This window comes from Nicotiana attenuata, unplaced genomic scaffold (genome assembly GCF_001879085.1).
Source record: "Nicotiana attenuata strain UT unplaced genomic scaffold, NIATTr2, whole genome shotgun sequence".
NCBI lineage: Eukaryota > Viridiplantae > Streptophyta > Magnoliopsida > Solanales > Solanaceae > Nicotiana > Nicotiana attenuata.
In genome coordinates this window covers 152,636-172,707 of record NW_017671311.1, presented here as the reverse complement: position 1 = coordinate 172,707, position 20,072 = coordinate 152,636, and the positions used below count along the sequence as shown (strand labels likewise).

At 39.5% G+C, this 20,072-nt stretch overlaps 1 protein-coding gene and 1 non-coding gene across 3 annotated transcripts; both read right to left on the bottom strand.

The window, feature by feature from the left end:
* Positions 1 to 14,911: 14,911 nt before the first annotated feature.
* LOC109207462 (mitotic-spindle organizing protein 1B-like) lies at positions 14,912 to 17,237 on the bottom strand. 2 transcript variants are annotated; one of them, XM_019370388.1, is made up of 3 exons: positions 17,130 to 17,237; positions 15,609 to 15,747; positions 14,912 to 15,472 (listed from the first exon to the last, which is right to left on the bottom strand). In XM_019370388.1, exon 3 carries the CDS (start codon positions 15,462 to 15,464, stop codon positions 15,243 to 15,245), a length of 222 nt encoding a protein of 73 aa, XP_019225933.1. In that variant the 5' UTR covers positions 15,465 to 15,472; positions 15,609 to 15,747; positions 17,130 to 17,237; the 3' UTR covers positions 14,912 to 15,242. The 2 variants fall into 2 exon arrangements, with proteins under 2 accessions (XP_019225933.1, XP_019225934.1); XM_019370389.1 differs by having other exon boundaries at positions 15,609 to 15,760; positions 17,130 to 17,230.
* Positions 17,238 to 17,617: 380 nt separating this feature from the next.
* TRNAD-GUC lies at positions 17,618 to 17,689 on the bottom strand. The gene has a single exon. It is a non-coding gene; the product is annotated as a tRNA-Asp (tRNA).
* Positions 17,690 to 20,072: the final 2,383 nt, after the last annotated feature.

Below are 20,072 nucleotides of genomic sequence, written 5' to 3'. Positions count from 1 at the left end.
AAATATGTGGAGTGCATTTTGGACACATTATACGCTTAGTCCGAGTATATACCTAATCCCATCTATGCTCCCTAAGGAATTGATACTGACTCCTAGTTGGGTAATTATAATTGCATCGACCGCTTCACAACCCCAATTTGAGGTGTGAACTTGGGCGACATCAGTTAGTCAAGCCGAAGGAAATCACTAGAAACTCATAATGGCCATATCTAGTCCGAAAGCAGTCTTCGGAACATCTGAATCCCGAATCTTCAACTGATGGTACCCCGATCTCAAGTCGATCTTAGAGAACACCCTGGCACCCTACAACTGGTCAAACAAATCATCTATCCGCGGCAACGGGTACTTGTTCTTAGTGGCGACTTTGTTCAACTGGCGGTAATCAATGCAAATATGCATAGTCCCATCTTTCTTCTTCAAAAATAACACTAGTGTATCCCAAGGCGATACACTCGGCCTGACGATCCCCTTTGCTAGCAACTCCTCAAGCTATTCCTTCGGAGCCATACGGTACGGTGGGATAGATATAGACTAGGTATCTGGAGCCAAATTAATGTAGGAATCGATATCACGATCTGGTGGCATGCTTGGAAGATCGGAAGGAAACACATCAGAGAACTCCTGGACTACAGGTACTGAATCAATCGCTGGAGTCTCTGCAGTAGTATCCCGAACATAGGATAGATAAGCCAAATAACCCTTCTCGACTCGAGCCTTCATAAAAGAGATGATCCGACTAGGTATGCTGACATACGAACCCTTCCACTCTAATCTAGGCAACTCTGGCATTGCCAAGGTAACAGTCTTGGCATGACAATCAAGGATGGAGTGATATGGAGATAAACAGTCCATCTAGGATAACCTCAAAGCCAGTCATATCGAGCAACAAAAGATCCGCTCTAGTCTCATAACCACAAAATGTAACCACACATGACCGATAGATCCAATCGACAACAACAGAATCACCCACAAGAGTGGACACATAAACAGGAGTGCACAAGGACTCACGAGAAACATCCAGGAAGTGAGCAAATAGGGACGGCACATATGAATAGGTAGACACTGGATCAAACAATACCGAAGCATCTCTACCGCTGACAGAAATAATACATGTGATCACGGCATCTGAGGTGACTGCATCTGGTTTGGCCGGAAAAGCATAAAACCTAGCTGGAGCGCCAACTGGATAGCCCCCGCCTGACTGAACAATAGCTGGCTGACCTCCCCCTACCTGGCCTCCACCTCTAGGACGACCCCTACCCGCCTGCCCTCCACCTCTGAGCGGTCGGACGGTTGGTGCTGTAATCATGGGCCGATGGCCCTGCTGTACTGCCTTGCCCCGAAGTCTGGGACAAAACTGCTTCATGTGGCGTGGATCCCCACACTCGTAAAAAACCTCTCGGTACTATAGATTGCTTCCCTGAAGTCTATACCTAATGTCCTGAATACCCACTGGAAGGACCCTAAATAGCTGGTGGGCGGTATGAACTCTCTGGACTGGAACTGAAATAAGGTCGCATTGGAGCACCCCGAGGAGGTAGCAGTGCTGGATATGTGGGTCTGCTAGGTTGACCCCTCACGAACTGACCTCTGCCCCCAGCTGGGGCACCTCTATACTCCCCAGAATAACGGAACCGCTTGTCCCGCTGTATTCGCTCTCTACCTCGCTGATGGTAACCCTCAATCCTCCGAGATATCTCTACTACTAGCTGGTAAGAAGTCCCCATCTCAACCTCCGGAGCTATAGTGTCCTGAATACCAGAGTGCAACCCCGCAACAAACCTCCGTACTCTCTTCGTGTCAATAGAAAGTATCATAAGTGCATGGCGAGACAACTCAGAGAATCTCCCCTCATAATCGGTCACTGACATTTGACCCTGCTAGAGCTGCTCAATTTGAAACCGCAACTCTTCCCTCTGGGAGGGTGGAATATACCTATCCAAGAAAAGGCATGTAAATTGATCCCAAGTCATGGGAGTAGAACCTGGTGGTCTGCCGAGAAGATGTGATTGCCACCATCTACGGGCCCTGCCCTCCAGCTGGAAAGTAGAGAAATCCACCCCATGGGACTCTAATATACTCATGTTGTGCAGTCTGTCCTTGCACCTATCAATGAAGTCCTAGGGATCCTTATGTCGCTCACCTCTGAAGATAGGAGGGTGAAGCTTGGTCCATCTATCCAATAGCTTCTGCGGTGCGCCGGTCGCAACTGGTCTAGCTTAGGTACAACTGCTGCAACTGGCTGGGCTCCGCCCACGGGTAGTGCACACAGGGTCTGATATACGACAGCTGCATGTCTCGGAGCCTGAGCAGTAGGGGTTTATGCTCCCTTTCCCACCTGGAGATGTTGCTGGGTCCGCTGGAAATAAACCAGCCTGGGTCATAGTATCCATGAACCGTAGCATACGGCCCATAACCTCCTGAAAGCCCGGTGCTAACATTAAATCTACCGGGGCTGGCTCTGCTGCAGGCACCTCGCCCTGCTCCTCAATAGTGAGATCCTTTTCTAGATCCACTGGTGGTATAGCTGGGGCAACTCTAGGACGTCCTCATCCCCTACCTCGGGCTGGTGCCCTCCTTGGCCTCTGCCTCGGCCTCTAGCAATAGGGGGAGCAGCTCCTCCCGGGTCTGGAACATCCGTCATTCGCGTTCTCACCATCTGTGAGAGAATAAGAAAAAGACACTTAGTATAACATCAACTGCACGATAAGAGATGAGGAAATAGTAGTTTCCTAACACCCTATAGCCTCTCGAAGATAAGTACATACGTCTCCGCACCGATCCGCAAGACTCAATTAAGCCTGCTCATAACTTGTGAGACCTACATGAACCTAGTGCTCTGATACCATGTTGTCAGGACTCAATTTCTCCTATAGGCTGTGACGACGCCCAACGTTGCCGTCAGGCAAGCCTACAGTGAACTACCTCTGTGATCCTTTCTTTTAAAGATTTGAAATAGTTAATTTTTAGTTTGTGCATAGATAAAAAGTAAGAACTTAATAAAAATGAGAGATCAAGATTTTTAAAGCAAGTGAGATAAGTAAAATATCCCCAAAACCATCAAGTGTCTACTAGCATGAATCACCAAGAACTGGTGTCACAAGTGTATGAGCAACTAGTAAAATATACAAAAGAATACTACACTACTGTCTGAAGTGAAATAGACAGAAAATACAAGCAAATGAAAGACTTCGGCTGTTGTAGAACGGCTCAGAAGGCAGCTCATCGCGAAGTCTCGTAGTAGTAGTCAAGGATGCACGCCGGACTGATATCCAGATGCACCTGCCTCAGATCTTGCACGTGTAGTGCAGAAGTGTAGCGTGATTACATAAACAACATGTACCCACTAAGTATCTAGTCTAACCTCGAAGAAGTAGTGACGAGGGATCGACTTCGACACTTACTATGTGCCAACAATAAAATATATAAAATTCTAATTAAACACGGGACATATAAATAACAATAAAACTCAGAAGCAGCAAAATAAATAAACAATCCTTTCACTTATAGTAAGTACCAAATCAATTTCCCTCATTTAACCATTTACCTCTCAAGACAATGAAACAATATCAGATATAATTGAGCTTCCAGTATTATTATGCACGAATTATTCCGAGGACGTACGATTTGATCTAAATACAAGTACATATACCGTGTGCACTGCTGAGGGTCGAACGACACGAACCATAGATGCATCTATTAACCTGCCGAGGCAAACGGCCCGATCCCATGAGAGTAGTGAAATTTACCCCGCTTGTGGAATATACTTGCGACGCGGTTGAACATAGATTTCTCAAGTTATCATGATATCCCTCAATTCTTTCCAAAACAAGAAATTCAACTAGGAACCCTTAAAATCTGGAAATCCTCAATCTCAACTCTATTCAAGGCAATTAGTAAGCATAATCAATTAACGATGTCAACAAGGCATGGTGTAGACCTAACACTACCTGGACATAAGCATAATTAGTAGCTATGTACGGACTCTCGTCACCTCGTACGTATGTAGCCCCCCACAAATAGAAGCGTATATTAATTAAATTCACCTATGAGGTTAATTCCCTCTTACAAGGTTAGAAAAGAGGCTTACCTCGTCTCAAAGCTTACTTTCCATCCTCAAATTCACTCTAAAGCCTCAACTCGGTGCCGAACAATCCAAAACTAGTCAAATAGTATATAAATTTATCAATACATGTTCAAAAGTTCATATTCCAACTATTAAAGTGATTACCCAACCCCAATTGTAGGATTCCTAAAATTCACCCTCGGGCCCACGTGCCCGGATTTCAAAAATTTTCGAAGAAAGTTGTTACCCATAGCCTCAGGAACTCAAATATATGAATTTCACTAAGTTCCATAACAAATTTCGTGGGTAAATTCCATTTTTATCAAAAACCTAGGGTTTTCATCTAACCCATAAATCCCACAAATTTGTATGTTAAAATCTACCTATAATCGTATTAAACTCACATCAGGTAGAAATTACTTACCCTCAATAGGTAGGTCAAAATCCCCCTTTTTGAAGCTCTAAAATTGCCCAAGAGTGCAATAAATGAGCCCAAAAATGGCTAAGTCCCGATTGTAAAACTCTTTGCCCATCTGCTCTCTTCTTCGCGAACGCGAACAGGCCTCGCGTTCGCGAAGGCAACGGCCCAGGCCCATGAATCTTGGCCTACGCGAACGTGACCAGGTCCTCGGGAACGCTAAGGCTTACCCCCCCTGTCATTCGCGAATCCGAAGAGCACTGGGATTGACCCCTCCCCAAGTCCCTCCCTTCTATACGAACGTGATGGGGGCTTACGCGAACGCGTAGGCTTGGGACCTCAAGGCTCCGCGAACGCGGTCCCCTTCTCGCGATTGCTAAGGGCAAATTTCCCCACTGCCCAAATCCTTCTCCGCGAATGCGATAGTCTTTCCGCATTTGCGAAGAAGGAAACCAGAACTGGAAAATCTAGTTTCTTCAATTTGGCTCCAGGTGGTCCGAAACACAACCGAGCCCCTCGGGACCCCGTCCAATTACACCAACAAGTCTATAAACATAATACGGACCTGCTTGAACTCTCAAAACACGTAAAACAACAACAAAACCAAGAATCACACCCCAAAACCAAATTGAATCAAGTTATGAACTTCAAGTTTCCAAATCGCTCCGAACGCGTCGAATCATACTTAGACTACTCGAAATGACACCAAATTTTGCGTGCAAGTCTTATATCACCATACGAAACTATTCCCAATCTCGAAATCCCATTTGGACCTCGATATCACCAAAACCTACTCCAAACCAAATTTAAAGAACTTCAAAAACCTTCAAAGAGCCAACTTCCACTATTAGGCGCCGAAACACTCCTGGGTTATCCAAAACCCGATCAAAACATACGCCCAAGTCCGAAATCATCATATGAACCTATTGAAACCGTCAAATCCTGATTCTGAGATCGTTTGCTCAAGACGTTGACCGTAGTCAAACTTAGCCTTTTTAGCCAACATTAAGGAACCAAGTGTTCCGATTTCAACTCGAACTCTTCCAAATCTCGAACTAACCATCCCCACAAGTCATAAAACAGTAAAAGCACATGCAGGGAGCCTTATTTAGGGGAACGAGGTTCTAGAAAACAAAATGACCGATCGGGTCGTTATAACATCTTGGAATGAAAATTCTTCGAATGATGGTTATTCTTATTTTGATGATCCTAGTCCATATTATGGAGGACCTCACTGGTGGAAAAATTGTTAGAATGTTCCCAGTAGCGAGTTGTGCGCACAATCTCAATTCTTTGAGTGAAATATTTGTAATATGTGTGGTGGTCACGATGGCCATTGGGGTTGTCCTAATTCTTTTCATCCTTCTTTGAGCCCTTATTATGATATTTCTAACAGTGTTTGTGAGTTTGATAGGGGCAATAAAGTGTAGGATATGGAACGTGATGCATATATTAGGGATATTTTGAGGCATGTAGCAGAGCAACATGATGAACTCAAAAAAGATATGAAAAGAATGAGGGTAGCAATCACAAGAATGAAGGCCAATCTAGAAGAATTAAATGAAGAGAGCGAGTACCAGCAAGAGGAGAATTTTAAAAAAGAGGAGATTTTGAGTCAAACTTGGCTGGTGGAACAAACTAAAAGATTAGAAATATATGAGGCTTAACGTGAGGAAATTACTGACGGGATGAGACACTTTATAGAAGGAAGAGCTGAACTGGGACAAGAGAACGATAAGTTTGGCACTACTATTCACGACTTAGAGGCTCAATTGAATGCAAAGGTCGATGCGTCTAATGCCCAACAAAATAGTTATGAGTTGTGTGAAGTTGAAAATGAACTTATACGCGAAATTGAGGAGCTAAAAGTGGAGATCCAATCATTCGAGCATATATTTGTTGATGATGCCCATGTTGAGAAAAGTACATTAGAGCCATGCGAGGAAGCATATAATGTTATATTTGAAGAGTCTAGAGCATGTAAATATGAAAATGTAAAGAGTAATACAATTCTAGAGTTAGGGTGTATTGGTCCTCATTCCATACATGTTTCAACATTATGTTTGGATGATGGCATGGAAATCGAGTCATTTGAGCATTTGGAGGAGCCAATGGACGAGGAACGGGGGTGCTTACATTCTTGAATTCGTCGTGCCAGAGAGACCGAATTACATACCTTATCCGAAGGCCAAGAAGTGTAGAATGTGATATTGGTTGCTTGGCCCAATTAAGTTTGTCCCACCGACCCGGGAGCATAACAGAAATCTTGAAGCCAAATTAGAGGGCTCAATTCATACGTTCGAGGTGGAGGCAAAAAGTGATTCACGTCGTGTCGCAACGTTAAATTAGGCGTTTGTTGGAAGGCAACCTAGCTTTACTGCTTTCTTTTATTTTTGATTTTTTTTCTTATTGTATTACTTTTGTAGTGTTGTTTTATTTTGTAGGATTTTGAGCATAGGGAGCAAAATCATAGGAAGTGTGCAAAAGTGAGCCATGTGGTTGGAACTAAGTGTGGGGTGCCCGCACAAAGGATCATACCTGGGATAATTCTGAGTATCTCGTGAGCTGCTAATGCTTCGGCCTTTGGCCTACCAGGGAGTCTCTTTACCCTCTTGTTATTTACAATGTGCATTGAGGACATTGCACAATTTTAAGTGTGAGGTGAGAAGATTGTTTGGATGATTTTCCGTGCTATCCTAGGTTAGTTGTAGTATTCTTTCTTAGTGTAGTAGTTTTTGTGTAAATAAAAAGTAATATTTGAAAAAAAAATAAAAATTGATTTTTTTTTTGGACTTTTCCCGACGATGGATTTTGTGGACAGTTTTCTTGAGGGATTAAAGTATAAACAAAAAAATTGAAAAATAGAAAAATCCAAAAAAATATGTCTTTTTTTAGCAATAATCCCCCGTGGCTTTTTTTTCTACCTCGGTTCTTTTCCATGGGATGTAATTTGAACCGGCTAATTTTTTTTTAGAGTAGATTAGGAATTTAGGGAATAAAAGGAGGAAAAATGATGAACCTAGCCGCCCTTGACTTGTTTGATAGTAGCATATTTAGGCTTTGGCATGTGTAGTATCTTCCCTATGATTTGAAATTATTGATGATGCCTTGCTTAGTTGGATAGCATATTTTGTGATGCCTATGTCTCGTTTTCTTGACTTGTGTTCACTTTGTGCTTAATGCTTAATATCTCGTGGCTCCATGAATACTTGCATTTGTTGAGAGTCGGAATGAGACCGTCCTTGAGTCATGTGGCATGTGTGGTGAGGTTTTTGTGTAGTCCATGTATTGTACTTGTGTCTAGAACTTGCTCAGTATGTGAGTTGAAGCGAAATTTAGGTGATGCTCGGTTTGAAAAATGTTTTTAGGCTTTCTTTGATCTTTTTTGAGCTTTATTGCTTACCATGAATAAAATTTATCCCTAGTTAATCCTTTTGAGCCTATAGACTTTTATTTGGCACCCACATTATAAGCCTATACCCTTTTATTCTTAATTGATATTGTTTTGATCCTTTTACCTCTTAAAGTACTTTAATAGTAAAATAAGCGCTAAAAGAAGTAAGAAGGGACTAAGTGTGGGGTGACTTTTGAGTGGAACCAGTGAAAGGAAGAAATGTGCATTTGTTTTGTAAAAAATGCGTCACTCGTGGAAATTGCAAAAGAGAAAAAATCTGAGATAAAAAATGTAGATGAATAAATATCTTGTTTTTGCTAATGGAATGTAAAGAACGATAGTGCTTAAAGAAAAAGAATTTTTTTTTGGGGGTGATCTTATTTGTGAAATTGAAGAATTTGCGCATAAAATTTTGTGATGTATTAAAGTGTTTAGGAGAGTGAGTCGCTATTCCTAAATATGTCATACCCGTCCCTTAGCCCACATTACAACCATAAAAAACTCTTAATTGATTTTAGATCGAGTGATCTTACATTAGTAGAGATTTACATTAAGGGCAAGCCTATGGTACCAATTGCATGAATGTGACTTCTTTGTGAGAGTCAGATATTTCTTTTATATACAAGTGAGTCCTTAAACTATATTTGATCATGAGATTCGGATGTGTGGATTCATTACTCTCTTCACTTTTGTTGTGAGGGCACATGGTTTCATGAGGGATATGTAACATTATTAGACTTCTCTATGATGTTGAGTGTTCAAGCCATGAGTGCATTGGAATATTGAGTTGGTTTTTGAGGCTAGGATTGTTGTGAGTATGTTGTCTTTGTTTGAATATTTGTGAAGAATGGCATAAGCAAAGGGAAGTGTATGTGATTGCATATGCTAGAGTTTAATTGTTGTTATCAACCATGGTCATTGGTGTAGAATGCTCAAAGATAGAGTTATTTGTTGGTTGACTCGAGGACGAGCAACGTTTAAGTGTGGGATGTTGATATTCTGCTTAAAGTATGTGTATTTATATGCATGTCGCCTCGCATTTTACTCGTATTTTGTGGAATTTGAATGTATAATAGAATGATTTGTACTAATTTGTGGTATTTCTATGTGTATGAATCATTCAGATATAATATGGGACAAAAGTGTGCAAATTGAAGCGAAAATGGGAAAAAAGGCAAAAGTGCATATTTGAGCGCCACAGGCAGTGTGGGACGCTACCTGTGGCCCAGTTTACAGAAGCATAAAATATCCAGCGCCACGGCTAGCGCCACACACTACCCTAGGCGCTGGTGACGGGGACTTGTCCTATTTCTCCCGGGACTTGGTTATTTCGGCCCTACACACCCCCAACTCATATAAAAGGGGTCCTAAACCTATTTGGAAAAAGGAAGAACGTTTTTGAGAGGAACTTTTGACTAATGGAGAGCACAGAGCCGCCGTGGAGGCCGAATTTCATCTTTTCTTCCACCAAACTTAGTAATTTTCATGTTTCTTTGTATGATTTGTTGTTTGGCTACCATGTCTTTGTGGAGCTAAACTTCACGTTCTAAGTTGTAGTTCTTTCATGACTATTGTCATTCGGATATTGATTTTAATTTCTTAGTCTATCATATTGATTTATTTATTCAATCTTGCACTTAATTATTTAATTGCGTGATCACCAATTAAATACTATCTACGAATCTAGAATTGAACTCGAAAGTGGAAACTCTAGATTGCACATAGGATTGAGTAGAGCAAGTTCTTGAACACGGGCATCGGGGAATGGATTCACGGTTATGATAGACATATACCTAATTGCGTTGCTTGGTTGATGTACAGGAATTATAAATGCATTCTTGTTAGTTCTAATTCCATAGATATATAGGCGTTAGGTTAGCTTGAATAGGTGAGTAAGAACTCGACAGATTCTTATGAGCGATATTAACCCTGTCAATCAATAAGCTAGATAAACTAGTTAGTCAATTTAATTGAAGAATATAAGAGGAATGTTAGATAGCCCATGACCCTAGATCGTTTTCATAACATTGATAACATAAAAATCTGCTCTTCCTCTGTTCAAAGTTCATTATTTGTTTTTCTTTATTTTAATTAGTTTAGAATCAAATACTTCTAGTTTTAATTCTCATTTAGATAGTTAGGATAGTCTAATTTTGTTAATAGTTAATTACAAGTCCTCGTGAGTTCGACATCTGACTTTTAGTCATTTTATTACTTGACGATTGCGTATACTTGCGTGTGCGTTTGGCCGCCACATTTACCCATAATCCTCTAGTGGATGGAATGAGACAGAAGGGGAAGGGGTGGAAGGGGGGCTGCTTTGACAATTTCATTTTTGTTTCTATTTCTTTTTTCATTGGTTACCGTTTCCATGTCAAATAAGTGAAGTTCACGTGTCTTAGAATTGTGGCAGATTGTCAAAAATGTGTTCAATTGATACATTTTACACTTAGTTCAGTAGATTTTTCCCTTGATTTAGGTGTTTAAATGAAAAAACTAGGCAAGTGTCTGCATATGTATTCAATCTTTATGTATATATAACATATCAGCTTTGATGGCCGGATAGGCCAGTTCAATGGCTTTGTATGACTTGGTGATTTTTTATCGGAATTTTTATCTAGTTATACTATATTATAAATTTATTTACCCCGTTAAAAAGATTATCAATTAATTACACTTAGTATAAAAATGTACCAATTACACAAACTAATGGTAAATAAAAATCCCTTAATATTAGGCATTTAACAGGGAATAAGTGATGCATGTGCATCAGTTATCTCCTACACCGGCAGTGTATCCCAACCCCCATCCCACGTCATAGTTCACATATCGCGGCCCCCACCACACACACCCATGTCAGAGTTCAGCCGTGAAACCGATCTCGGCCACCGTGAAAACCTCCATAGAAGACTTTCTTCTTCCTCTATTAAAACCCAACAACAAAAACACCTAAAACTAGACTTAAACCACCTTTAAAACCATTCACAAAACATGAATAAACTCCATAAAAATCAGCACAAAACCTCTAACAACCATAGCTTAAGCCGATGACATAAGAGGGATTAGTGGTATAGAAGAGAGCAGAGAGGACAAGTGAAGATTGGGTTGATTTTGGTTGAAATGTCAGATTGAAAATCAACGAGGAAGAAGAACACACCACATATAAAATACATATACCACATACAAAATACATACAAAGACATATTATATGAAAATCATATTTAAGTTATATGTTACGCTAATTATATTAAACTCATAACAATATTGTATAAAAGTTTATAAATAAGATGTATATTGTATGATTAGTTGTATAAAATTTGTGTTTAATTTGTATGTTGCTGTAGATGTATGAAATTTGTATGCTGCTGTAAATGTACAAAAGTTGTATTAAATTTATACGAATTTTGTATCCAAATTGTAAACTGTTGTACTATACATTCTTCTTTTCTTGCTCGATTTGCTAAAGGAAAAACAGAGATGAGGCCCATGGTTTTTCGGTGAGCCATCGCCAATGGTCGGCCTAGCAGTTGCCCGTTTTCTGGCGCGACAATGTAGGTGGTGTTTGAAATGGTTTCTTGCTGCTTTGGGTAAACAAGAGGAGGAGGAGAGATGGGGGTTTGTTTGGCCGGATATTAGTCGGTGGTTAGAGGGACTAGGGAATATGAGGGAGGCAGCTGAGGAATAGGAAGAGGGGAGAGGAATAAAAAGAAAAAAGAAATCGACCAACTTTGATCGGTTTTTCAATTAAAATTAAATAAAAGTTAATATTAAAAAAATCGACTAATTTTGGTCGGTAATTTTATTTGTTAATAAAACCGACCAACTTTCGTCGGTTATTTTCGTGCGAAAATACAATTAAAGAGTATAAATTAAAAAAAAAAAAGACAACCTTAAAATAAAATGCACCAATGGTCTAGCGGTAGAATAGTATCCTGTACACACCCCGGTTCGATTCCCAGATGGTGAATCTTTTGATTACATAATTAAAATACCGACCAACTTTGGTCGGTTTTTTTTGCAATATTTTTTTTTGAATTTTAGTGACCGACCAGCGTTGGTCGGTAATTTCCGACAAACTTTGGTCGGTATTCTTTCCCGACCGTCAAAATACCGTCCACACATAAATGGTCGCATTTTGGCCGGTAATTGGCCATAACCAACCAACTTTGGTCGGTTTTTTGATCGGTTTTTAGCGGATTTCTAGTAGAGAAATTCCACCCCCATTTGCAATACATTGTTAGGGTAACAATAACTGCAAAACCAAAATGTAGCCACTACAAAAAAACCGAAGATACATTCTATAGTGTAACATCATTTGACTGTGTTGATCACTGTGCAACAACGTATATGGGTGAATAAGCCGTTTCATGTGAGAGAACCAAGTTTTTTTTACCGAGGTTAAGGACAATTTGCTTATACAATAGATGAACAGAAAATTATAAGCTGCAGCTACTTTGAATTTTACTTGAAAATCATAAGCTTTAATCCACGAAGACTCTTGGTATTAAAATGTGCAAAATAAAGTTCCCCCACTGGCCATCAGGAATTTAAAAAACATGTTTATCTATTTAAAGAAGAGAATATTTGAACTAGGAGTCAACTCACTTTATTTGAACTAGGACTCAACTCACTTTATTTGAGCCATCAGTAACTATTCGTGTCCTATAGTTCACCATTTCGATATCATACTTATCCATCCTGATAGGTTGGAGTGGCAAACGGGCAGGGCGGGTCAGATATGGTTCGGGTCCAATACGAGTAATGAAAAAACAGATAAATTATCCGACCCGATATATATTTAATACGGATAAAAACCGGCAGACAATATGAGTAACCATATTATCCATGACTTCTTGAATACAATTACTTTTGGGGAATTCCTAGTCTCCCAAACTTGAGGAACCCTCAATTTGAGGCTTTCCAAATATAAAAGTTAAACTCATTAGTTATTCATTGGTTATCCATTTTCTAAATGGATAATATGGTTCTTATCCATATTTGACCCGTTTTTAAAAGTTTATTATCTAAACCATTTTTTAGTGGATAATATGGGTGATTAACTGTTTTTTTTAACCATTTTGCCACAACTACTAGTAGGAGTACAAATTACATCGCGAGGAACCTTCATCTAATTGAACTGTTCAGAAAGAGCTCCTATCTGACAATGACAATGTAGTCCATTTAGCAGGAATAAAAAATTCTGTGTTCTAAGAGAACAAATATAGTGAATTAAATCTGGATTCTGCTAATAAAAAACAGAAATAACCACACAACAAATGGACGAAAGCTAACTTCCTTTAGAGTGCATCCCAATTGATTGAGCAGATACCGCAGGTAACTGGGTAATGGGCTATGCTGGACATCATCAATTGTCCAAATGTTATAGATATCGAACTCATGGCATTACTACGTGGTTTGCAAATGGCAGTCATGCACAACCTAACTCCAGTGGAAATTCACATGGACGCACAAGAGGTAATAACTATGGTGCAAACCCCTGCCATAATGTACTCACCTTTGTTAACTGATTGCAGAATCCTTATCCAGCAATTGAGTAATCCAATGGTAAGCCATACCTACAGGGAGCAAAATATGGTAGCAACCAACTCGCACATTTTGGAATAGACTTATCGGGCAGTAACATCACCTTTTTGCAGATCCTCCGCACTTCATCTGGCGGCAACTTATGGAAGATAAGCAGGGCCATAGGAAACTTAGAATGGGTAGCACAACAAATACCACTATGTATGGATCACCGCACACTTTTTGTAGGACGTGCCTTCCACAAGTACTGGATCCAATATAAACTTACATCATCAGCCCTACATCATCAGCCCTTCCACAATATTAGTCATACTACTGGTCAACGTGTACCAAGGCACAATAGTGCCGTCAGTTATTTTCCTACCACTTTTTGTAATTCTGCCCAAGCGCAGACGTTGTACTGCAAGTTTAATTAATGTAAAGTATACTTTGTAAATAGATGCTACGTGTGTCTAAACAATGAAGAAACCAACCGTCATTTGTTTCTACACTGTCTGGTAGCTGCTGATGTGTGGAACATGTTTCTCTCACTTTTAGGACTCAACTGGGTCATGCCTCAGAGCACCAAGGAAGCCTTTAGAAACTGGAATACATGGAAAGTTGATAAAGCCATCAAACAAGTCTAGAGAATGATCCCTGCTAGTATTTTTTGGTGTTTACGGACAGAAAGAAACAGGAGATGCTTTGATGGTGTATCAACTCCAATTCACTCTATTAGGGCTAGGTGCATAATGTTTCTTTTTAGTTTGGCACAAATTGTCCTGTGTAAACACCCCCGATAGCTTTCTGAACTTTGTCAGCACCTTGGTCAGAGATTAGCATTTCATGTATTAGAGCTGACTTAGTTCTTTTTGCTGTATTATCTTTTGTACTACTGCATCTTCTTGATACCATCAATGAACAAATTACTTCAACAAAAAAATAAAGTATACTTTTAAACCAAAAAAAAAAAAAAACAGATACTGGATATGATGTCTTTCAGAATATTCTATGTTCCTATTACTCTAATATATTAATATAGCAAAGTAATGCCTAATCTACTAATCCCAAAACACAGGACTGTTTTCCATAAACCAAACAAAAAACTTTTATCCATAAACAAAAAACCTTGTCTTTGCAGTTATTAGACAATAATGGCATAACTTGTCATGCAATGGAAAAAAATTCATTTGCTAACCAAGTTTCTTCAGCAATTCAATAATCCTTCAACTCTAGAAAACCCATTACTAATAGGATAACAGCTCATATAAAACGCAAAATGTGAAATTGGTCACAACTCACAATTGCTCAATGGCTATATGTTTTAGTTGGTCATCCATGAGTACCCCTATTAAGATAATTAACTAGTAAATACATCACTTTGAACTGTTAAAACTAGTCCTTGATGAGTACTTGCTTATAAGCTAAGTTGGCAATATCAGAACACTCAACTGACAGTTTGAACCTTTATTAGTTCGAATAGAAAGAAAACACTGAACAGACTAAAAGATGATAGAATTAGCCAATTTTTGGATTGAGCTTTTCGATATCTATACACTATTAGCAATGACATAATCTTTTACAACATAGTCAAGAAATATACAGATACCAACAAGTTGAAACAGAAACTAACAAAGCTTGCATAATAAGGGATTAACCAGAAGGCTCACTCCATATAAACCTCAAGACTTGTAAAACACTGTGTTTAATGCCAAAGTAGGAAAAGACAACAGACAACTTACACATCAGTCAACAGGGAAAAAGAAACGAGTTAAAAAAGAGCTCCTCCTGAGATTGTACCTCTCACTTTCAGCGATCTAAGAGGATTGAAAGAAATCTTTCTAAGGTACTGATGGAGCAGTTTTTGGGGCAGAAGAAGAAGCTGGTGTTTCTCTGCGAAGCTCCTTAACTACAGCGGCCAAAGCCTCAGGGCTGAAACCCATTTCACAGAGAGCAATCAGAACGGATAGAGTGTGACGATCAAGCCCAATGTCAAGAATATTCGACATGTGAAATACCAGATCCAGTGAATCCCGTGCATGGCGTGCAGCTTCTGGATCCATTTGAGAAACTGAAAACCCACAATCATCAACATGAGAGGGTGATAGCTATAGAATTATGTTTCACTTTGTTCCTTGTACAACATAACTCATTAATATGAACAGAATAAGAAAGGAAGATTAATTCTCTGAAGCTGAAATATTTACCAGTATAATGAACTGGATCAGCTTGTCTTCTCTTTGTCTACATCAACTTTCAAGAATGAGATGATCCTGAGTTCAAAATCTTCGGAACGCGAGGACGTATGGTTGCACGGCCAATGAATTTGGGATAATAGCAGTTGATCTGACAGGAAGGACTACAAAATATAGTCTATTCTCTAATAATAATCTTGGCAGAAACAGAAATTAATATTCAATAAGAAAATTACTTATCAAGTTCTATTACATACGAACCTTAAGTCAGTGGTCTATGTGAAAAACTGATTTGGATTTAAGGGATATTTTTAGATTTCAGATGGTCAGAACTTGAACTCTGCGGCTGCAATATATAAAGAAATTTGGTATATTGCATGGATTTTATGGTTTTCATTTTCTAGTGCTGAAAACTGATGAAGTAATGAAAAGTAGTCCATATTTTATGGAATTATTCCTCTTACTGAAAGTTTGAAGGCATGGAAAGAAAATGAAACGAAATGAAAGACAGTACATTTAAAGTCATAATACAATATTTTATCGTTCCTCTTCATTCCTACATTTTCTTTTCAAAAAGATAGGCATAGAAGACCTCAAAGGCAGATTAGTGCACCTTCAAAACTTCGGAGCCATTATTACATGAGAAGCAGATAAAATGCGTATTAACTTTTTATTTATATGACGGTGGAGTTTGAACCAGCTTGTGCGTAATTTTTTTGATCAAGCTGAGTATTATAGTTGTGACTCAAGCTTAGCATCTCTAGGATATAACTTTTATTCCTCAACCACTCAACCATCATCTTGGGGACAATAAAATGAATAGTAACTTTTAAGAAACACAAAGACCAATATGAACCAATGCAGATGATATGTTTTTTAATGACCGAAAAATCCCAGAGGGCCGGTGGCAACTGGCGCACGGTTCAAAATTTGGTTCAATGGCACATCCCTCTACCATTTTTCACTTAATACCATGTTATGTCTGTAGCATGATTCAAAGTCGTGACGTGCACCAAATCAACACATCACGAGTTACGTTCTTACCCCTAGATAGACCTGTGCATATTATATGTAAAGATATCAATTATAAAGTTCTCTAAACATACAAACCTTAAGTCAAGGGTTGATGTCATAGACTGATATGAATATTAGGGCTACTTTAGACCACTTCAATTCAAATGCTATTAGATTTTGAGGTGGTCAAAACTAGAATTCCGTAGTAAGTAGCAAGGTTTTGGTCAATTACCCGAATTTTCTGACTTTCACTTCTACTGCTGAAAACTCACATATTAATGGTAATTATTCCATGGCATAATTCTCTTTCTCCTTAACTAGTTAAGTTAAAATACAGACATTATGATTCATCTCCATTCCTTTCCTTTTTTCTTTCTGAAATATAGATTAGTACAGTTCACAAATAAGGAACAGTTATTACACGAGAAGCATATAAAATGCAAAACGAAAAAAGAAAACCTATTCATAATTCGAAAATTACACTAAGAATCAACTGGAATAAAGAGACGGAGATCTTACAACTTGGTTGCGCGGCGTGTAGTGAGCCCGAGGGAGAGTACGCAGAGGAGAAGAATGTTCACTGGCCGAGAAAAACTAAAATAAAATAAAATAAAAGCCGTGCGCGATTTGAAATACTAATTCGGTATCTAATGGTTTGTTCTCCTTCTAGCCCGGCATGAAGATATTTGGGCCTGTGGGCTGTGGGTTTCAGAATCATTCCATAGCGAGCCCAAAATGCTGTTTAATGTTTCCCGGCAAAGAAAAAACAAAATGCTGTGGGTTTCAGAATCATTCCATAGCGAGCCCAAAATGCTGTTTAATGTTTCCCGGCAAAGAAAAAACAAAATGCTGTGGGTTTCAGAATCATTCCATAGCGAGCCCAAAATGCTGTTTAATGTTTCCCGGTAAAGAAAAAACAAAATGCTGTGGGTTTCAGAATCATTCTATAGCGAGCCCAAAATGCTGTTTAATGTTTCCCGGCAAAGAAAAAACAAAATGCTTTATAACGCCGTTGCCGGGGATCGAACCCGGGTCACCCGCGTGACAGGCGGGAATACTTACCACTATACTACAACGACTTTATTGTTCAGGCTATGATCGCTTTGATATATAAAACAGTCTTTCTTTTCCCATTTTATTTAGTACAATATTGAGTTCTCTAGACAGTTCAGCCGTGCAACTTTCGTCAAATATAGACTAGATTAGCAAGCTAGCAGTAAGAAAAGGAACCAAAAATATTGCAATCTTAACGTATTGTATTGTTGACTGAAATAGTTTGTCACGGCAGGGTATGATTTAGCCACGATTCAGCAACAAGATGCCAATCAACATCTTCCGTACGTAAACAATGTCAAATACAGAACCTGGATTTTGGAGGTAAAGCCCATTCAAAGTTTCATGAGTAGGCTGCCAGCAACTATAGTATAGGGCCTATAAACTTACGCTTGCCGTTTATTCATTTCCAACCAAATGACCACAACATGGTTCGCAAGAGTATGCCGAACTATTTGGGAGATAATGGCATGAGGAGCAATACATAAGAGTTTACGCGAATGTTACCTCTCAAATATGTTATAATCGGATTCAGAATTTAGACGTTGTAAATTTTCAAATGAAAGAATGAATTCTATAATATATGTATCTAATTCTATCTGTACTTTTTTAGCACTAATCCTAAAACATTGAGTTCTATAGAACTTGCAAACTCACGGTTAGATTCACCTCTGGCTAATGCACGACTAGCATGACTTCGCTGGACAACCTATTGTTAGGCTTCTAGAAATTCAAACGACTGCAATGTAGCAGAAACAGTGGCAATGGAGAAATGGGATACAATAATTTGCTTCGAACGTAGGCTGATCGCACTATCAGAACATTTATAATTTTAATATTTTCTCATAAGTTATGATTTTATTTTGTTTACCCCTAAAATGAGTAACAATTAAATTTGTACGCGGTTTAAAGGATATGTGATTTAATTCAATACGAATGATTAAGAACAAAAAGTAAATGAGTTAAAGACAAAATAAACGATCAAACCAATCGCAATGTGGTGATCAAGCCTGATCTTAGATTGAATAGCGGAATTCGTCGTCGATTGGACCTTCGGTACAAGCTCGGTCGCGAGTAAAGAAAAGAACAAACGAATAATGATTTGAACAATAGCTAGAAAATAAAAGTAAATTTTTATTGCTTTGATTTGCGTGTCACAATGTGTCGGAATAAAGAAAACTTTCCCTGTTATATAGTAGGAGAATTTCAGTCGTAGTACAAGTCTAAATAAGATAAAAATCTTCTTTTTTCTGTAAATGTTGATCTACAGTTAATACTGAACGGGATTTGCGCCGTAATATCCGGTTGAGGGAGAATATTACAGCCCCCTACTCGTCATGCGTAACCGTTCTCCGCGTTTCTCGAAGTCCAGAAACTATACTTAGTCTGGGTCCGTTATTTCACCATGCCCGATCTCAGATACATCATTCGTTCCTCCGGGTTTCGATACGAGGGGTTCTTAGGCCTCGAGTATAATCACGTCGGGCCATGCTTCTCCCCTGTTTCTACATCGGGGAATCGGGGAAAACTCTGCCCCCGATTTTACCCAATCACAGATAGTCCCCTTGTTTCTCGGAGAGTAGATTTATCGAAGCGACGGGAAGCGATAAATTCAGCCCGGTTCCTTCTTCCGTACGCTAGAACCAAGTTGAAGGGTCAACGAAACGTCCCATCAGTCGCGTCGTTCTAGCTACAGACACGTGTCAGCCGTCGGTTGATCGTCCCCGAATGCGAAACATCACGCATTGATTACCCCTTCTCTATAAAAGCTTCGATCTCTTTTTCACTTTCTTACTTTTCGATTCCAGAGCTCCTTGACGTACCCTCGCATTCTTCATTTATTCCTAACTCCCTCCAACATTCATATTTTGTTTTCGATCTTCATATTTTCCTCTTCAAACCTTCATACTCCTTCCTCAAATCTTCAAATCTGACCTTCATACCTTCATCTTTATCTTCAAATCTTCATCATCACCTTTAAATCTTCATCCCCACCCTCAAATCTTCATATTTTCAGAATCTGATTGCAAAAACGTCCAAATATGTGCCTCAACAGGCCGTTCCTTCAACTTCCAACCCAGTCACGATGCCTAGGTGGACGTTCCCGAGGTGGCCCCGGAACCTCCTTTGAAGAGCTTCGTCCCCGGGGGTTGCTCCATTAAGAACGACTTCAAAGTCGAGAAAGCCTTCAGTCAACAGGACCGAGGTGAAGGGGCATGGAGGTACATATGCTCCGTTACCAAGAATACACTCCCTACAGTTCGGGAGGATTGCCACTGGGAGGGCATGGAGGTGGTCGTCCCCGGGCCCAATGAAGACATTACCACTCACATGGAGGGGTATCTAAGTGTTTTCACTTATCCCTTCACCCATGCCCCGGCGGACCCTATAATCCCCAGCTTCTGCAAA